Below are 16,840 nucleotides of genomic sequence, written 5' to 3'. Positions count from 1 at the left end.
GGCAAGGGGAGGCAGAAAAAAAAGCTAGACTGCAATGATAGACAATTTATTTGCGACATTTGTAGCCTGCTTTTCAAAAAAAGTAGGAATGGATTTTACGTTGAAATATTTTTTTAACCCCTATGTACGTCTACTGTGAAGAAAGAGTTCAGTGGGGCCCACTCCTAGGCAAGTGACTAAAGGACTGTAGTCTACAACTATTAACTCAAATAGTTACCGTATTCAGGGGTCACAGCAAAAAAATAATTTTGGCTGAGCAGTCCAGTGTCGCTTTAAAACACTGCAATAGAAAAGGCTTAGCATTTCAGATTATAGTAGTAATATAGCCTTGACAGCCAGATCAAACATTCCCAGGAGGTAAATATTTCAACAACAACAAAAAACATTGCAAAGGGTAGTCTGAAATGCCATGTTTACACGTCTAGTACCATTCAGGAACGAAGCAATTGCCCCTTGTATTTGACCGAGTGTGTCTGAAAACCGACCGTGGGTGTGATTCATCAGCAGCCAACCTAACTAAAGAGTAAGAACCTGCTCCTAGCAAAGGCGCCGGGGAGGAGGAGTGCTTTTATTATGATGGTGGTTAGTCATTTTAACGTTCGTCGTGCCTTCTGTCAGTCAACAGGGCAACAAGGCTCGGCACAAGCGCCGCAGCCTGTCATACGACAGGTAACAGACAGAGATGAGGGTGGAATTCCGCTGCTTCGGCTTCTGCCAAGCTGAATGAGGGGCGTTTCTACTCGGAGGTAAGCCCTACTGAGTTCAGTGGAGCTTACTCTCAAGCCAGCGTCCCTTAAGCCGCAGCCTCAGGGGCGAAAAGGGGGCGCTTATGTAAGGCGCCAAAGACGCGCCGCCGCCGCCGCCTTGGCGATCGGCTGGCACGAAACCCGCCCGCCCTTTCGGCGCTCGCGCTGCCCTCCGCTCCCCCTCCCCTACCTCCGCACTACTTCCGGTGTGGGTGTAGGGGGGGGCGGTGCAATGCGGAAGCGGTGGCCCTGCCAGAGAGGAAGTGAGGCAGCCGCCTCAGGCAGCGGCACGAAGAAGCGCCCCTGGAGGTGGCGGAGGAGCCGGTAAGGGAAGCTGAGCTGAGCAGGAGAGACGTCAGTATATATTTCTCTCTCTCTCTCCTCCCCCCCCCCCAAATCCTCACACCACTTCCCGCTTTCTCCTGCCTCCGTGTAGACAAGCCTAAGTCCCCGCGGTGCGTAGGAAGCCGGAGCTGCCTTGGCGGGGCTGGCGAGGGGAGAAGGGAAGCGGTTCCCTCGGCACAAGATGGACGCTTCTTGAGCCGCGCCGACACCCACACGGCTCTCTGCCTCGGTCTGTCACCGGGAGGGCGACGCGGGTTCGGCTCCTATTATCATTATCATTATTATTATTCTCCCCTCGCGGCTGCCCGCTTTCCCACCCGCCTACTGCAGCAGAGTGCCTGTCGAGGGAGCCGAGCCGTCTGTCTCGCTCCCTCATAACTGTCTGCAGACCGCGAACCTTTTCCGGTTGCTTCGCTTTCCTCTTTTTGCCCCCGCCCCGCCCCGCTTTTTCTTTTTACCCCTGGAAGCGGGGGGAAAGAACCCCTCTAGCCTTGTAGAAACGGCGGCCGGGCATGTTGTGGTGACAGCAGCCGCTCTTCCTCCGGGGCGAAGCGGGGGTCGAGCTTCGCTGGACTGCCACTCCCCCTCCCCGGTCCTGGGGAAGCGAGGGGGTCGCTTTTCCTCTCAAGCGAGTGCGGGGCTAAGGTGGGAGGTGGGGAGGAAGGAACTGCCAAGGCAGGTGGCTGCGGGAAGCGTCTCTGCACTACTTCGTATTTTTTAATGTATCATCCCCGAAGTGTTGCTTTCACTGCTCGAGACAATCGCTTAATAATAATAATAATAACGCTGCTTCCCACCCCCCACCCCTTACTGCTATGATTACTAATCATTTTTCTCTCGGTTGTGTTCTATTGAGCAACCGATTACCGTACTCGGTGATGCGGTGTTTCCGTGATAACAGATGACAAGGGAATAAACATTGAAATGCTAGAAGCAAAATCACTGCTTGGCGCTCTTCTTATAACAAAGATGTTTTGGATACAATTAAAAAGAAATCATTAGGGGTTTATGAATATGTATGCATAAGTAGCAACGGAGAGGGAGCGGTTGAGGCTGTTTGCTGGTATACTTTCTTGTACAGAATAAATAAAATACACATGGAATGCAATTCATAAAAGGAAATAGGGTGTTAAATTGGTTGCTTCTAGTTTCATAGCTGAATATTGACATCAAGTGCCAAATTACGTGTTATGTGCTCCTGGTGTGCTGCTGATAGAGGCCAGGAAGTCTGGTCTGTCTGTGTATGGATGTAGAATAGGTGTTTGTTAACTATCCTGTAGCAGAACATACTGAAGCAAATATAGTATCATTTTCTAGAACTGAGCCCTGATGATCCTTAGCTTAGGTTAAGCCCTGACTGAGCAGTTTGATTATATGTGGAATGCACAATTGTAATGAAATATTAAACCCTTAATTTGTGTTGTTAAGCTTGCTACACTTAAAAACAAACCTAATCTGACTCTTAAGGTATTGTTATTGTTACTCTTATTGTTTTTTAATATCATTGATTAATTAATTGCCTTCTAAACAACCATCAAGGCAATAGACACTGAAAATAATTTATAACAGTTAAGGACAGAAAACCAACAAATGCATTTAAAATAAGGCAGGAAACATACAATGTTGACATTTATCCAAGCCATAAAGTCTATCAGAACAAAATGCCTTCAATTGTTTCTGGAAAGTGCAAAATAAAATAAGTTTTGCCTATTTATACCTCATGACCTTATTTGTCTCATTTGGTTTATAGGCCATCATAACCTTTGGGTTTTATTTCTGTTTATTTTTTTCTGCTTGTACTTCACTGCTGTGAGCTTCTGGGAAATGGTCTTTTGGCGTTTGCAGCTTTGTGCCTCAAAGAAGAGGCACAGGAAAACTTGTTAGATGTCTAGCCTGCACTTGATATGGTTTGAGATGCCTTCTTGCAAGTAGATATCCTTGGGAGGAGGCAAGGCAGCATGCTGATTACAGGGACAGGTTGTAGCACTTGTGAATAGATGTGCTTGAGAATTGATAAGATAGTGGCAAATTGGAGTGTGTGCTGTTAGTGGATCACCTCATGAGTAAGCATTTTTAAAGAAATGTAGTAAGCTTGTCAAGAATAACGTTTCTTTAATGCCTGTTTGTCCATTCTAAAATTATGGAGACATTAGTATGTGTTTTGCATGGTGCTGATCCTCCTGCAAAATATGATATGCAACCGTAATTAGGAATGTCATGAGATATGGACTACACTCATTTTTCTTGAGTCTCTTGGGATATATTCTCAGAAAGCAGCTGATGCAGATGCACATTTAGGTTGCACTGTGGCAATTAAGAATCTGATGAATATTTAGATACTGGTATATTAATCCATTCCAAGAACTTGCTTGTATGAGAACTGTATTTTTCTCATGAAGCAGTAACATTCTATCAAGATGACAAATAATGTTGTAAAATATTAGATTAATTCAATTTATGTACTGCTTCTCACACAAGAAATCCCAAAGTGAAGCTATTTATGTGAACAGCATGCAGTACGCAATAAAATCCATTAAAACAAAACAAATATACTAAAAGTATTCTTCCTCAAAAATCACCCCCCCAAAAAACAACAACACCCCAGCCACTTATTATGGATGAGTATTAAAAATAAATAACCCAGACAACATGCACTGTCCAGATGCATGAATTAAAATAATTACAAAATTAGACTAAACAATAAAAATAAGCCAGTTTGAGAACAGTACCCAGTGAAGCAGTTTGTTTAAAAAAGCAACAACCGAAAGAGACATTAAAGGGGGCGTGTTGTTGTTGCTCATTAAAAGGTGGCTAATGATGGCACCAAACATACTTTCTTTGGTAGGGTATTCCATTGGTGACTTCCTCCTCATGCCCCCCCCCCCCACAATGTACCATGGTAGCACATAATGGAGCAGGGTGGTAGACTGTTCAAAGGTTTGGCATATTGCTATGATGGGTGAAGGAGATTCTTAAAATGCTTTGGTTCCAAGATGCTAAGGTTTAAAAGGTTATAACTGCACTTTGAATTAAGCCCAGAAACAATTGGTAATCAGTGCAGGTAATAGACAATTAGAAAAGGGCTGTAGCTCACTAGCAGAGCATTTGCTTCACATTCAGAAAGTTCCTGGTTCAATACCCAGCATCTCTAGGTAGTACTTGTAAGGTCATCTATCTAAAACCATAGAGAGTTGCTACCAGTCTGAGTGAAAAATACTGAGCTAGATCAACCAATGGTCTGATTCCATATAAGGCAGCCATTTATGTTCCTAGAGCGACATGGATCCGTCATGTTACAGTCAGTAGCCAGGCAGTTGCATTCTAGGCAAATCAGAAAAGCCCTCAATTGTCTTTGAAGGCAGCCCACTATGAGGCAACTTGGAAGTGAATAGGGCATGAGTGACTGTAGCCAGTTGCATTGCATAACTTTTTATATTTCATACAAACATTTATCACAATTTACCTGTGGTATAAATCTGTTATTCAACTGAAGTTGATTCTCTTAACTAATCCTGATGTAGTTCTTGCATCATGGGAAGGATGCTAGAAGGTAGGCATATTAAAAACACATTCCAGCAGAGTTCTTGGGTTCCCACTAGTAGAAATTAATGCAGCTGTGCCAGTTGCATAGGTTAGTTTCACACTGCTTTAGAAATGATGTCTCTGAATGTTGAGAAACCTTCACTAACACTTTTTTTTTGTACTTTGTTACACAGTTCTGCCTCTGATAAAGGAAAAATGGCATTCAGTAAAGGTTATCGCATCTATCATAAGCTAGACCCACCGCCATTCAGTGTGATAGTAGAAGCCAGAAACAAGGAAGAATGTCTCATGTTCGAGTCTGGTGCTGTGGCTGTTCTCTGTAAGTAGCAAAACTCTGCAAATACAAGCAGATGGCTAACTTAATTAAAAAACTCCTAATGCTAAAAAATGAAAACAGATGAAGAAATGTTGAGTCACCATATCTGTTGTGTCAGTGATCTAAATGTCCTTTGAATATTTCCTGGTCTTTTTTGCTTAAAGGTGTTTTGCCCTACTATATTTTTCAGAGTAATACATTTTTGAATTTATTGCTATTTCTTGAGACTTGCCTTAAAAGTCTACTTATCCTATTTGTAACATAAGCAGATGTAAAGGTAAACTGTGGCTGTTTAGCATTTTTGAGTATGAGCCTTGGGCTCATCTTTCCTCTGGTACCCTCCAGTGTGCCTGCAGGAACATCAGAACTTTTCACATCTGTTTTTAGCTAGGCAGTTCAGCATTGTGTTCAAACCTGTAACCTAGAAGCTCAATTCAACTGGAAAGCTACACATGCCCCTGAACGGTGTCTCTTTTGGCATTCCTCTCTGCAGTTAGTGTGGTGCCGTTGCAATATAAGAGAAGACAACATTGGTTTAAATAGTATATTCTCCCATAATAGCAACCATGCATAGAAACAAACTTTTGCAATTACTGCAATGTAAGTGCAAGCCTAATTAGTATCCAGAATCGTTGCTATATCTAATGGGGGCTTCCTCTAACAAGCAATTTCCACCAGTAATTGGTTTAAGCCTAAACTTGCATTTCTTAGGAAAATATTACTGCCTTTTCCCATGAGAGAATTCAAATGGCACACCTGGGTTTAAGTTATGACTGGCCAGAGGTTCTTCATGACCCCTGTGCCACTCTGCCGTGAGGAAATTTGTGTTGATGTCTGGTAACCTACTTGATGCTTGAGTTAATTAGCATTCAGTTACCTTTTCCATCCAGCATCCTCATTAAGATAATAACTCTTTGCTCTAGAGCTAATTCTTGTCGGGAAGCTTCTTTCCTGCAACTGGACATCTTGCAGCTGCCTTAACTATAGTTTTTAACTCAGGAGGCTATTCAACGGTGCTTATTTTGCCTTGGAGACTGCTCCCCTGTTCTGACATTGTGGAGCAAAACATCTCTACCTTTCTCTTTTCTGCAACCTCACTATCTCTTAGTCCATGTAATTGTTCAAAACGCCACTTTCCTGGCTCCTTAGCACCCACATTTGTTCCATGTAAGATGAGCTCTGCTCCCTCCATCTGTCTGTGTAACTGGAACTGTTTGAGCTTATGGTCCGGAACTTGGGTAGCCTGTGTAACTTTTAACAACTAACCAATTTACTATTCTGCATGTCTTTCTTGACACTTTAAGTTCCAAAACCATTTTATTCATTTCCCACAATTCTGTGTAAAATAACATTTTATTTAAATTTATAGCAACATATGTTGTTTCTTAATTCCTCCAAGAAAGCAAGATATTATTAAGATTATTTGGGTATAACATAGTGCACTAACCTCAGTGTCACACAATTCTCTCTATATTAAAGATCCCCAAAGTTGTTATTCTATGCATAAGCATGTAAGGTACAGTTTCATGTGTTAATGAGCTGGATAGATAACTTTTTCTTTGCTGAACAACATATCCAGTAAAGATGGAGATAAAGATTTAGTCCTACTTATTTAGAGGGAAGTGGCATAGGGCTTAATAGCATTGCCTGGCTTGTATTGGAAAGGATGCAGGTGTTTTAAGATGTTGTAGCATGAACTATAGCATGAACTTCTGCTTTTGCCACAGCTGCACAAACAGTTGGCAGCTCTTAATAGGAACTTAGATTTAAAATGTATATTGAGCACTTCTGTTAACACACACCATCTAATCTACCATCAAGGGATTTAAATTATGGATGTAGCTAAGTGAAAGAATAAAATCTCTAGGGATGGAAGTGTTCAAGTGCCTGCATGCATTAACACAGCAAAAGAGGGTATATTTACATGCATGTAGGGTAGGTATTTAATATCTCAATCTTTGTAGTGCACTCTCATGTATGTTTACTCAGAACTGAGCAGCACTTAGTTCAGTGGGGCTTATTCTCAAGTAATTATGCAAGGATTGCAGCTTTAGAACATTTTAATAGAATGAGAATATAGATAGATAGGGAGCAGTTGTTAGACTTTAGTAGCTCCTACTCTTTGGGTGGGGGGCAAACTTATCAGATTCTGTCTCAATGTATAAAGACAAAATTGACCTTGCCTTATTAGGAAGGCAAGCATAGATCACTTGTCATTTAAAGGACTTCCAATTTTCCACTTTTATAACTACTGATCAGGCCTCTGTTTTTCTTCATCCTTTAAGATTAGATATTCTGATACCAAGATACTGTGTATTGGGTTTTTCAGAATGTCCAGTTGAGTCATGTTTAGATAGCTGGGCAGTACTCTACAGATGCATGTTGTTTTGCTCACAAATTTCTGGTATACACCTCAGCTTTGATTTATTATTGATACCATGGTAGATCTATTTCCTGCAAGTGTATTGATACATGTTTGCTTAAAGAACACAATCATATTTAAAGTTGATCAGTCACTCCGCTATAAGCAGAATCTGGGAAGGGGAGGCAATTGAGTAGAAGGAATGGGAGATTCATGTCTTATGTCAGTTGCATTGTGTGAATAAATATAAAAGGGGGAAAACCTGACTTGCAGAGCTGGAAGGGTCCTTGCAGATTAGTTTGGCAAGCCCCCCACAATGTAGGATGCAGTTGCAGCATCTCTAATAGATGGCCATCCAGACTTTGCTTAAGCACCTCTAGTGGATGAGTGCCCACCCCTCCTGAGACAATCTTTCCCTCTGTTGAACTGCTTTTACTGTTAGAAGGTTTCTGTTCAGCTGAAATCTGCTTCAATCCTATTTCTACCCATTGGTTCCAGTCCTTCCCTCTGGAACAACAAAGATCAGGCCTGTATGACAGCCCATCAGATGTCTGAAGACCCCTGTCTTGTTATGCCCCATTTTCTCCAGGCTAACCATGTCTAGCTCTTCCAGCTGTTCCTCATGGGACTTTTTCAGAGCCTTCACCACCCTCGTTGCCTTTCCTTGGACACACACAAGCAGTTTTAGCACAGCCTCTCTTAAAATGTGGCATCAAGTACCAGACACAGTATTTATGACGCATTCTCATCAGTACTAGATAGAATGCAATGTTTACTACCTGTGATCTGAACACTATACAGGTACTATGTTAATGCAGCCTGAGTCTGCATTAGCTTTTAATAGCATATTCTGCCTTTGATTTTCTTTTTCTTTTTTGCACTTACATGCTGGATTTTACATTTATTTCTGTTGAATTTCACCTGTTGTTGCAGCCTAGTGTTGCAGAATTTTAGGATATCTTTTTCTTTTGGCTCTTCATACTGTCTTCTGTGTATTCCTCCCAACTTTCTCATTTGCAAATCTTACAAGCTTTTCCCTCATTCAAGTCTTTAAGAAAATACTGAACAACACAGTGCGTGGGACCTAGCCCTATGATATTCTGCTCAAGACTTTCCTCCAGTTTGATACAGAGCTATTAATGAGCGCTCACTGGGTAAAAGTGCTCAACCAGCTGTGGAAGCCTCTTAGCTATAGTATTGCCCAGTTCACTTACCATTTTGTCATCAAGGCAACCATAGGAGACCCTGTCAAATGCTTTGCTGAAATCAAGATATACTGTATATGTGACACTCCCATGATTACATACTAGGCTAGTAGCTCTTAGCAAAAAGAACACAAGGTTGATCTGACATTCCTTATTTTTGCAACCCATGCTGGCTCATAGAAATTGATGCAATGTTTTTCGATGCTTATAGACCAAATGCTTGGGACGCGGGTGGCGCTGTGGGCAAAAGCCTCAGCGCCTAGGGCTTGCCGATCGAAAGGTCGGCGGTTCGAATCCCCGCGGCGGGGTGCGCTCCCGTTGTTCGGTCCCAGCGCCTGCCAACCTAGCAGTTCAAAAGCACTCCCGGGTGCAAGTAGATAAATAGGTACCGCTTACTAGCGGGAAGGTAAACGGCGTTTCCGTGTGCGGCTCTGGCTCGCCAGAGCAGCGATGTCACGCTGGCCACGTGACCCGGAAGTGTCTCCGGACAGTGCTGGCCCCCGGCCTCTTAAGTGAGATGGGCGCACAACCCTAGAGTCTGTCAAGACTGGCCCGTACGGGCAGGGGTACCTTTACCTTTACCTTAGACCAAATGCTTAATAACCTTTCTTTGTTCTGTGTTGGGGTGCCTGGCCTGTAGTTTTCCAGATTCCCTGTGTCCCCATCTCAAATGTTCCTATCTCCAGTGTTTTGAGACTTGACTCATTCTCCAAGAGCTCTCATAAGATTAGTCAGTGGTTTTGAGAAAATACCTGCAAACTCATTTAGCACCATGGAGTGTAATTCATTTGGCCTTGGAGACTTGAACGTGTTTACAGTTGCTAAGGATTCTCTATCTCTTGGGGTTCAAGCCTCTCCTTATATCACTTGTCATTCTCTTCTCAGGTAGAACACAGTATGTTTTGTGGTAGAAGATTGAGGCAAAACATGAGTTTGAGTAGTTCTTCTTTCACTGTTTCACTTGTTTATACTTACTGTCTTGTCTAAGCAGCAGACCTGCCATTTCCTTGCAGCTCATTCTTGTCTTATCCTTCCTGTTTGGGGTGCACTGTTGTAAACATCCCTGGTTACATATACCTTTTTCAGTCTCCTATATATGCCCTTTTATGTCTCAGTTCATCAAAGTGCTCTGTATGGAGCTTAACTGGCATCTTTCCATTCTTCTTAAGACTGCCTAATCATGACCAGCATCTGCAACTCTGGAAGCTGTAGTTCAGCAGCGTATGGAGATCCACCCCTGATTTAGAGGAACAAGAATTACCATTAAAAATGCTTTAAATTTGGTTTGAAATTTCAATAACCCCTCATTAATTTGTGTGATTACGATGTCACAGGTCTACTTCTTCATTGTGTACAAGTGAGTCTACTGCTACTGAAGTGGATTTTCACTGTTGCTATCAGTTTATCATGGCTGCAAAATCTTGGCTTAGCACAGCAGTAATAAGGATTAGAAGAATGTTATATTTGAGTAGAAGGTCGTGGGCAAGGATAAATTCTTTTTCTTCCCCACATCCCTTGGAACCTTAAGAGTTAGTGATTACTAAAATTTGTATCTGTATTTGTTCTTCAGAAATATGACTTTTGTCAATTTGTAATCTGTAGTTGGATTCTAATCTCAGCTGGAGAAGAGTAAGTCCTTTCCCCCTGTCTCTTATCCATATGTACACCTACAAACAGCTTCAGTTTTATGACATTTCTAGAATCTTTGTACTATACATATAAGCCGCTGATACAGGCAGCAGGAGAATAACTGCAGGCTGTTTTTGCAGTACTTCATTTCTTTGAATTTCACTGAAGTAGAATTTTCCGAAAACTTGTTTAATGCAATCCTTTGTAATGGCCAGAAATTGTGCAAAGACCTGTTAAAGCAGGAGCTAAAACAGGATGCTGCAGTACTCTTCATGGCTTCCTGTCCATAGGCAGATGGATGAAAATACAAAAATGAGAGAATATATGAAGTGGAAGAGTCTTTCATAAGTATAGTTCTTTTGCCATAATTTGAATCCTTCACATTTTATAAACAGCATCTGCAGAGAAAGAGGCAATCAAGAACATGTACTCCAAGGTGATGGATGCATATGGACTGCTAGGTGTTTTGAGATTAAATCTTGGTGAGTAAATCTCATTTTGGGAGTGCCCTTTCTTTTCATATGAAAACAGTAACAGTTAAAAGATTGCTCATGCCATCTTGCTGCCGGTACAATTGCTGGTATGTGATCACCACACTCCAGAGAAATTGATGATTAGTTGAGAAATTGATGATTAGTTTTGTATGTGCAGCGGGAATCCCCCCCCCCTTTCCCCCTTGGTGATGCTTGCTGAGTTTTCTAAATAGCCTCTCCTGTTCTCCAACACCAAACAGCAAATCATTTTCAAAACTTTGGTATCTGAAAGGCAATTAAATGTGTATGACATGGCACATCTAACATGACGAGAGGATTGGATTGCCTTGGGGATCAGAAGCTGAAAGTTCTAATGGCATACATGAGACTCTGGCCATTAAATAATTGTTGGGCTTGTAGTAAATTACATTGTCTCTTCAGTGGTGTTCCTTTCAAGCATATGAGGCATGGTGGTATATTTTTCCTTAAGATATGAAGTTAATTTTTTTCTGTGAAATTTAAAATATGCCATTGGAATTGAGGTTTCTAACATTTCAGTTTACACATACCCTATCAGTAATTATAAAACAAAACAATAAGCATACCCATCCTAAAAGTTGACATGGTTGCAGCCCAGCACTTATTTAAAAACTGCTGTTTTACTGTTCATGCAAAATCAATTTCTGGAAAGTCAAAAGTAAACTTTAGAATTATGCAGTTACTTCTCTTTAAAAGTTTAATACTTAAAACAGGGAAATGCAAAAGTGTGCCTTACAAAAGTTTAAAATACATTGATTGTTCATTTACGTTTGTTTCTTACAGGAGACACATTGTTACATTATCTAGTTCTTGTCACAGGATGTATGTCTGTAGGAAAAATCCAAGAATCTGAAGTTTTTCGTGTTACTTCCACTGATTTAATATCATTACGAAGTGACCCATCTGATGAAGAACGCATCTCTGAAGTCCGCAAAGTTTTGAATTCAGGAAACTTTTATTTTGCATGGTCTTCTTCTGGGGTCAGTTTAGATCTTAGTCTTAATGCCCACCGTAGCATGCAAGAACAAAGCACTGATAACAGGTTCTTCTGGTGAGTTGATAAGTTTTAGGAAGTCTGATACCGTGTGCCTTCGTATTTTGAGTTGTTGAATTTCTTGTCATTGCACGTGTTAAAGTACTCCTTGCAGTTCTACCTTTTTGAAATAGTACTTCTTCATATAAAATGGTTTTTAATGTTTTTATGAGTATTAATATGGGCAAATCACACACAAATACAGTATATACACAGAATGAACCATTTTGCAAACTCATGCTTAGCTGTTCTGGGAAATACTTTACAAGTGTTAAAAGGAGAAGTGAAAACCCAGTATTCGCATTAAGTTCAAATGATTACAGTCACAGATACTAGTAACTTAAAAATATTTGTTTTGTGCTTGTTCAGCTATACACAGAGAATTCTGTCTCTTTTTATAGAATGGTCATTGTTGTTATAATAGTGTAAACTATTAGATGCCTTGTCTAATATTCAAGGTTGTGTACATTTAGCGAATTCTGTACAAGTTTAGCAGGACAGAATTTGAAATTTAGTGAAATTAATTATACAGGATAAGAATTTCAGTACTTTTAGAAAGCAAGTTCCTAAGGAAAAGATAAAGAAAGCAAAGGAATGGATGCAATGATAACGCCTCCAATTTTTAAACCCAAATAACATTCTAGTCCTACATGACTCCATTATTCTTCCTGTGATTAGAAGAAGCAGAATACAAAGTAAGTAGCCTTTGTAGCTAAAACATTTTCAATATTCAACGTTCTGCACAGAATACAAATTTCTTGTACTTGCATGATACATTCATGAAACATGCAGAGCCCCAAGAAGCTGTTCACTTACCTCAATGAATCATCTCTAACTGTCCAAGCTGCTTCTAATATACTAATGACAATAGATCTATCTAAGCTGGCAAAAATAGTGGAGATTGTGCTTAAAAGTGGGGTTCGCTGACCCCACCAAAAACCCCCTGCTTTTATTTGAACTGTGATCACCTGATAGTTTGAGTATCAGGATTGCTTCTATAGAGAAAAATCAGTGGGCCCTTTGTCTACTTTTGGAGTCCCAGACACTTTTAAAAGTATCACCTCCCCAAAAGACACATTCTGAACTGGAGTTTAGTACTGCTTTGGGAATGCTGTGGTCTCTTGGTAACATCAGGAACACTGTTCAATATCTGGATCAGCATATTTATCTGAGATGGGTGTGGATTGCTGCCCAGGGCTGTGACATTTAGTTTCTGTAACATCCACACATGAAATTGTCAGATGCAGACATCGAGGGGGAAATCCTTTTTCAACTGGAGGTGATTTTACACATGTGAAATGTACATGATTGTTTCAGATTTACGTGATTTATGCTAACTCCACTCCCCAAAAAACTCTCTGTAGTTCAATAACCAGTATCTTCTCTGAAACTGGAAGCTTGCACTGTGAGAAATTCTAATTTATGATGTCTCTTTATGCTGTCACTTTGCTACTAGAATGTGCAGGTTAGCCAGCCTAGTGAAACTGGACTTTCTGAAATGTAATTTGCTGAATGTTTGTTTTTACGTTTTCCCTTAATCTTTCCTGGACTATATTTATTGCTTTGAAAGTCATTACAGAAGACTTGCATAATTTAGAATTGTTTAAAATGGCTCTGTGTTCCACTTAAGCATACTTGCTTATATATGCATGCCATTATGTTTACAATGATATTTTAGTCTTCGATGCTTCATATTTTGTATTGAAATTCCTCCAGCTAATGTTACTCTGAATCACTTCTTCAATAGGAATCAATCACTGCACCTTCATCTTAAACATTATGGAGTCAACTGTGATGAATGGTTGTTGCGTCTCATGTGTGGAGGAGTGGAGATCAGAACAATTTATGCAGCTCACAAGCAAGCAAAGGCTTGCATCATTTCACGGTTAAGCTGTGAACGAGCTGGGACCAGATTTAATGTTAGAGGAACAAATGACGATGGTCATGTGGCAAATTTTGTTGAAACTGAACAGGTATGACCTGTGCATTGTATTGCTGCTTTGTATTATTCTCACTAAAATATACAAATAGGGGTTATGCATTGCTTGGTACAGAGCGTGACATCTAGTTTACATATTTAGCACATAAGGCTATCCCAACTTGATTTCTACCTGCTGCCAGCTGCAGTTATTTCATATATAATAGTCTTGAACACATTGGCTACCAACCCTACATTTGTGGTAGACAGGTTGCACTTCTTGTATCATAACCACGTTATGGAATGGTAATGCTCAGTTGGTGAAAATGAGGACCTACCCCTTTATTAAAATTAAAAAACCATTGTTGAGACAGATGTGCGAATCTCATCCTTCCAATCTTAATAGTAGACATCAGCACATTTTCCATGACATGCTAAGCCAAGCCATAGTTTAGCATGGATGCCTGGCTGTGCAGGTTCTCAGGGACGCGGTGGTGGCTGCTTTGCTCTTCCCCAGTTTTTTCCTGCTGCATTCACTAAGCCATGGTTTAGAAAATATACATTATTTATTTATTTATACATACATACATACACACATACATACATACATACATACATACATAATGTTATTTGTATGCCACCTTTCCATAGATAAAACCATGCTCAAGGTGGCTTACAGCATGAAAAAATACATAATTACAAACATAACAAAAGTAGTCATAAGCAATAAAACATCCAAAAGGACACAACCAAATCATACAATTGTTGTATTATTATTGCTATTATTATTAAATCATAATAAAGTATAAAATAAAGATATAAAAAAATCAAAATATACAAAAATCAGCGACAACACTCCCTGTGCCAACAAAGAACCCTAAATAACACCCCAACCCAAAAGTCTGTTCAGCAGCCTCAGCTTTTATATATTTACAAAATGTATTAATTGTTTAACATTTAAACATTTTGAAGCAATGTACAACAGGGGTTTCATAAAATCAAAACATAACATAAAGAAGAGCATAAAATATTCTGCTGTCAGATGAGATCCAACAGACCAGATTAAGTATTACACTAATTGCCTGTATACTGTAAGCCATCATTTATCACAATATATTATTTCCACAGTTGCCTATTTCATATGGATTAATACATAGATTATGTAGCTAGAAAATGATCTGATTTTTTTCATTAAAATCATTGTGTATTGGATCAACCTTGCTGCAAAGCTTTCAAATTTCTTTTTTTGGCCTTAGATGATGTTGGGTCAGAATAAGTTTTAATGTGTGGGCAAATGGCATGGAATAATTTGAACAAAGTTTCTGCATAAGGTAACTAATTGCTTAAGACAACTAATACAATAAGTTTTATTTCTCCAACAGGTGATATTTCTAGATGAATGTGTGTCATCCTTTATACAAATTCGTGGATCTGTTCCATTATTTTGGGAGCAACCTGGCTTACAAGTATGAGGACTATATCTTTTTTCAAATTGCATTTCCCCATATTAGTTGAAGTCTTCTACCACCTTTTTTCAGAATCAAAGCCCAGTAATTTAAGGAGAGCATGTTATATATACAATTCAGTGTCATGTAAGATATAATAGAAAAACATTGTTTAAATTGCAACTGTTTGGTCAGGCAGGAATGAAAGTAGCTTCAGGCCTATTCCTTTTTGCCTCAAGTGACCTTAAACTATGTCGGCTCTTAGATTTATATTATTTTATTTATTTTGATTGATCAGAAATGGACCTGACAGAGCAATCCAAAACCCTGGCTGGACGCAGTTGATCCACCACTGCACCTGAAACCCTGGGAGGGGCAGGGTGTGTTGGGAGGACAGTTTTTTGGAGTGGGGGATGCTGCACAGCTGAGGGACCCAAAGATCCATGGCACTTTGAGTCGTGGTCTCTGCCCCAAAAAGTTTGGGCATCTTTAGTCGCAGGGCCCACTGCTGAAGGCCACCAGGGAGACAGATGCTCACCATCCTAACTCCCCCAGCTATCAGCGTTTGGAGCAGGGGGTGGTAGTGGTAGGATTGGATTGTAAGTTCAGTGGTACCTCAGTTTTCAAACATAATCCGTTCCGGAAGACCATTCAAGTTCTGAAACGTTCGAAAACCAAAAACTCAAAACGGAAGCCTCCAAACAGAAATCTCAATATGGAAAACTCAGTACGGAAGCCATGTTTCCGGTTCAACTTCTGAGGCGCGTTTGAAAACCGAAGCATTTACTTCTGGGTTTACGGTGTTCGAGTTCTGAAACATTTGTCAACGGAGACGTTCAAAAACTGAGGTACCACTGTGTTATAATAGAAGTGAAGAAAGTAAAAAAAAAAATTTTTTAATTCAGAAGCGCTATGCTCTTGTGTCTTTTAAAATTACTGTACAGTGTGCTATATTAATAAGATTTGATTACATCCAAAAGGTTTGTGGAACAATAATGCATGAATTTTTTTTTTAACTTGAACATTATTTTGTCTCAGGTTGGATCTCATCGTGTCAGAATGTCAAGAGGATTTGAAGCAAATGCACCAGCATTTGACAGGTAAAATTCCTTTTTCCTTCCAGCAGGAGCTATTCCTTTTGAGTACTCTAGTAGTCAATATTTCCACGAAGTTCTTAAATGCATGAGTGACCCACTGGGAACTGGATTAAATAATACCCGTAACTAAAGGTTAGCATGTGCATTGCTAAACTAAAGTAACAAATGAAAGGTTTAAAATGAGATTCTTATGAACTTAAAAGCCAGATTTCCATTTTCTGTTGAGTGGGATTCATCTGTGTTAGGAGTGAATTCTACATTGTATGTAAGTTGTCACAATTCTTATACCGGTTTTGGGTTTTCTCATGTGACTGATTTCATAATTTCATTCATCCTTTTCACTGCTCTTTTGCCTTTTCAATATAAGTGGTTAAATATGATGTGTGTATTCCATTCATTGATTTAAAGATGCTATTTACTAGATCCAATAATAATAGATTTCCCCCCACCTTGTAGGCACTTTCATACCCTTAAAAATCTATATGGCAAGCAAATAATTGTGAATCTTCTTGGCTCAAAAGAAGGGGAGCATATGCTCAGCAAAGCCTTTCAGGTAAAATATGATCTAGACCTATTTTGTAAAGGAAAATCTTGTCTCATAAATGGCAAATCATTATCTCAGTTTCAGTATATACCGTATTTTTCTCTCTATTACACGCAGATTTTTTCTCCTAAAAAGGAAGGGGAAA

General features: G+C 39.9%; 1 protein-coding gene across 15 annotated transcripts in view; it reads left to right on the top strand.

Annotated features, from left to right (window-relative positions):
* The first annotated feature begins 959 nt into the window (after positions 1-959).
* The window catches only part of SYNJ1 (synaptojanin 1), a 48,640-nt gene continuing 32,759 nt past the window's right edge, over positions 960-16,840 (top strand). For 8 of the 15 annotated variants that reach the window (XM_028727040.2, XM_028727036.2, XM_028727045.2 and 5 more), the window contains exons 1-8: positions 961-1,070; positions 4,808-4,953; positions 10,542-10,628; positions 11,442-11,709; positions 13,439-13,664; positions 14,992-15,075; positions 16,093-16,154; positions 16,608-16,704. In XM_028727040.2, coding sequence (XP_028582873.2) covers positions 979-1,070; positions 4,808-4,953; positions 10,542-10,628; positions 11,442-11,709; positions 13,439-13,664; positions 14,992-15,075; positions 16,093-16,154; positions 16,608-16,704 — 1,062 coding nt within the window. In that variant the 5' untranslated portion in view covers positions 961-978. Of the gene's footprint in view, positions 1,071-1,141; positions 1,346-4,807; positions 4,954-10,541; positions 10,629-11,441; positions 11,710-13,438; positions 13,665-14,991; positions 15,076-16,092; positions 16,155-16,607; positions 16,705-16,840 lie in introns of those variants that run through there. The other 7 variants (XM_028727035.2, XM_028727037.2, XM_028727048.2 and 4 more) reach the window with 3 other exon arrangements.

This window comes from Podarcis muralis, chromosome 4 (assembly GCF_964188315.1).
Source record: "Podarcis muralis chromosome 4, rPodMur119.hap1.1, whole genome shotgun sequence".
Classification (NCBI taxonomy): Eukaryota; Metazoa; Chordata; class Lepidosauria; order Squamata; family Lacertidae; genus Podarcis; species Podarcis muralis.
This window is presented reverse-complemented; position numbering and strand designations above follow the sequence as displayed.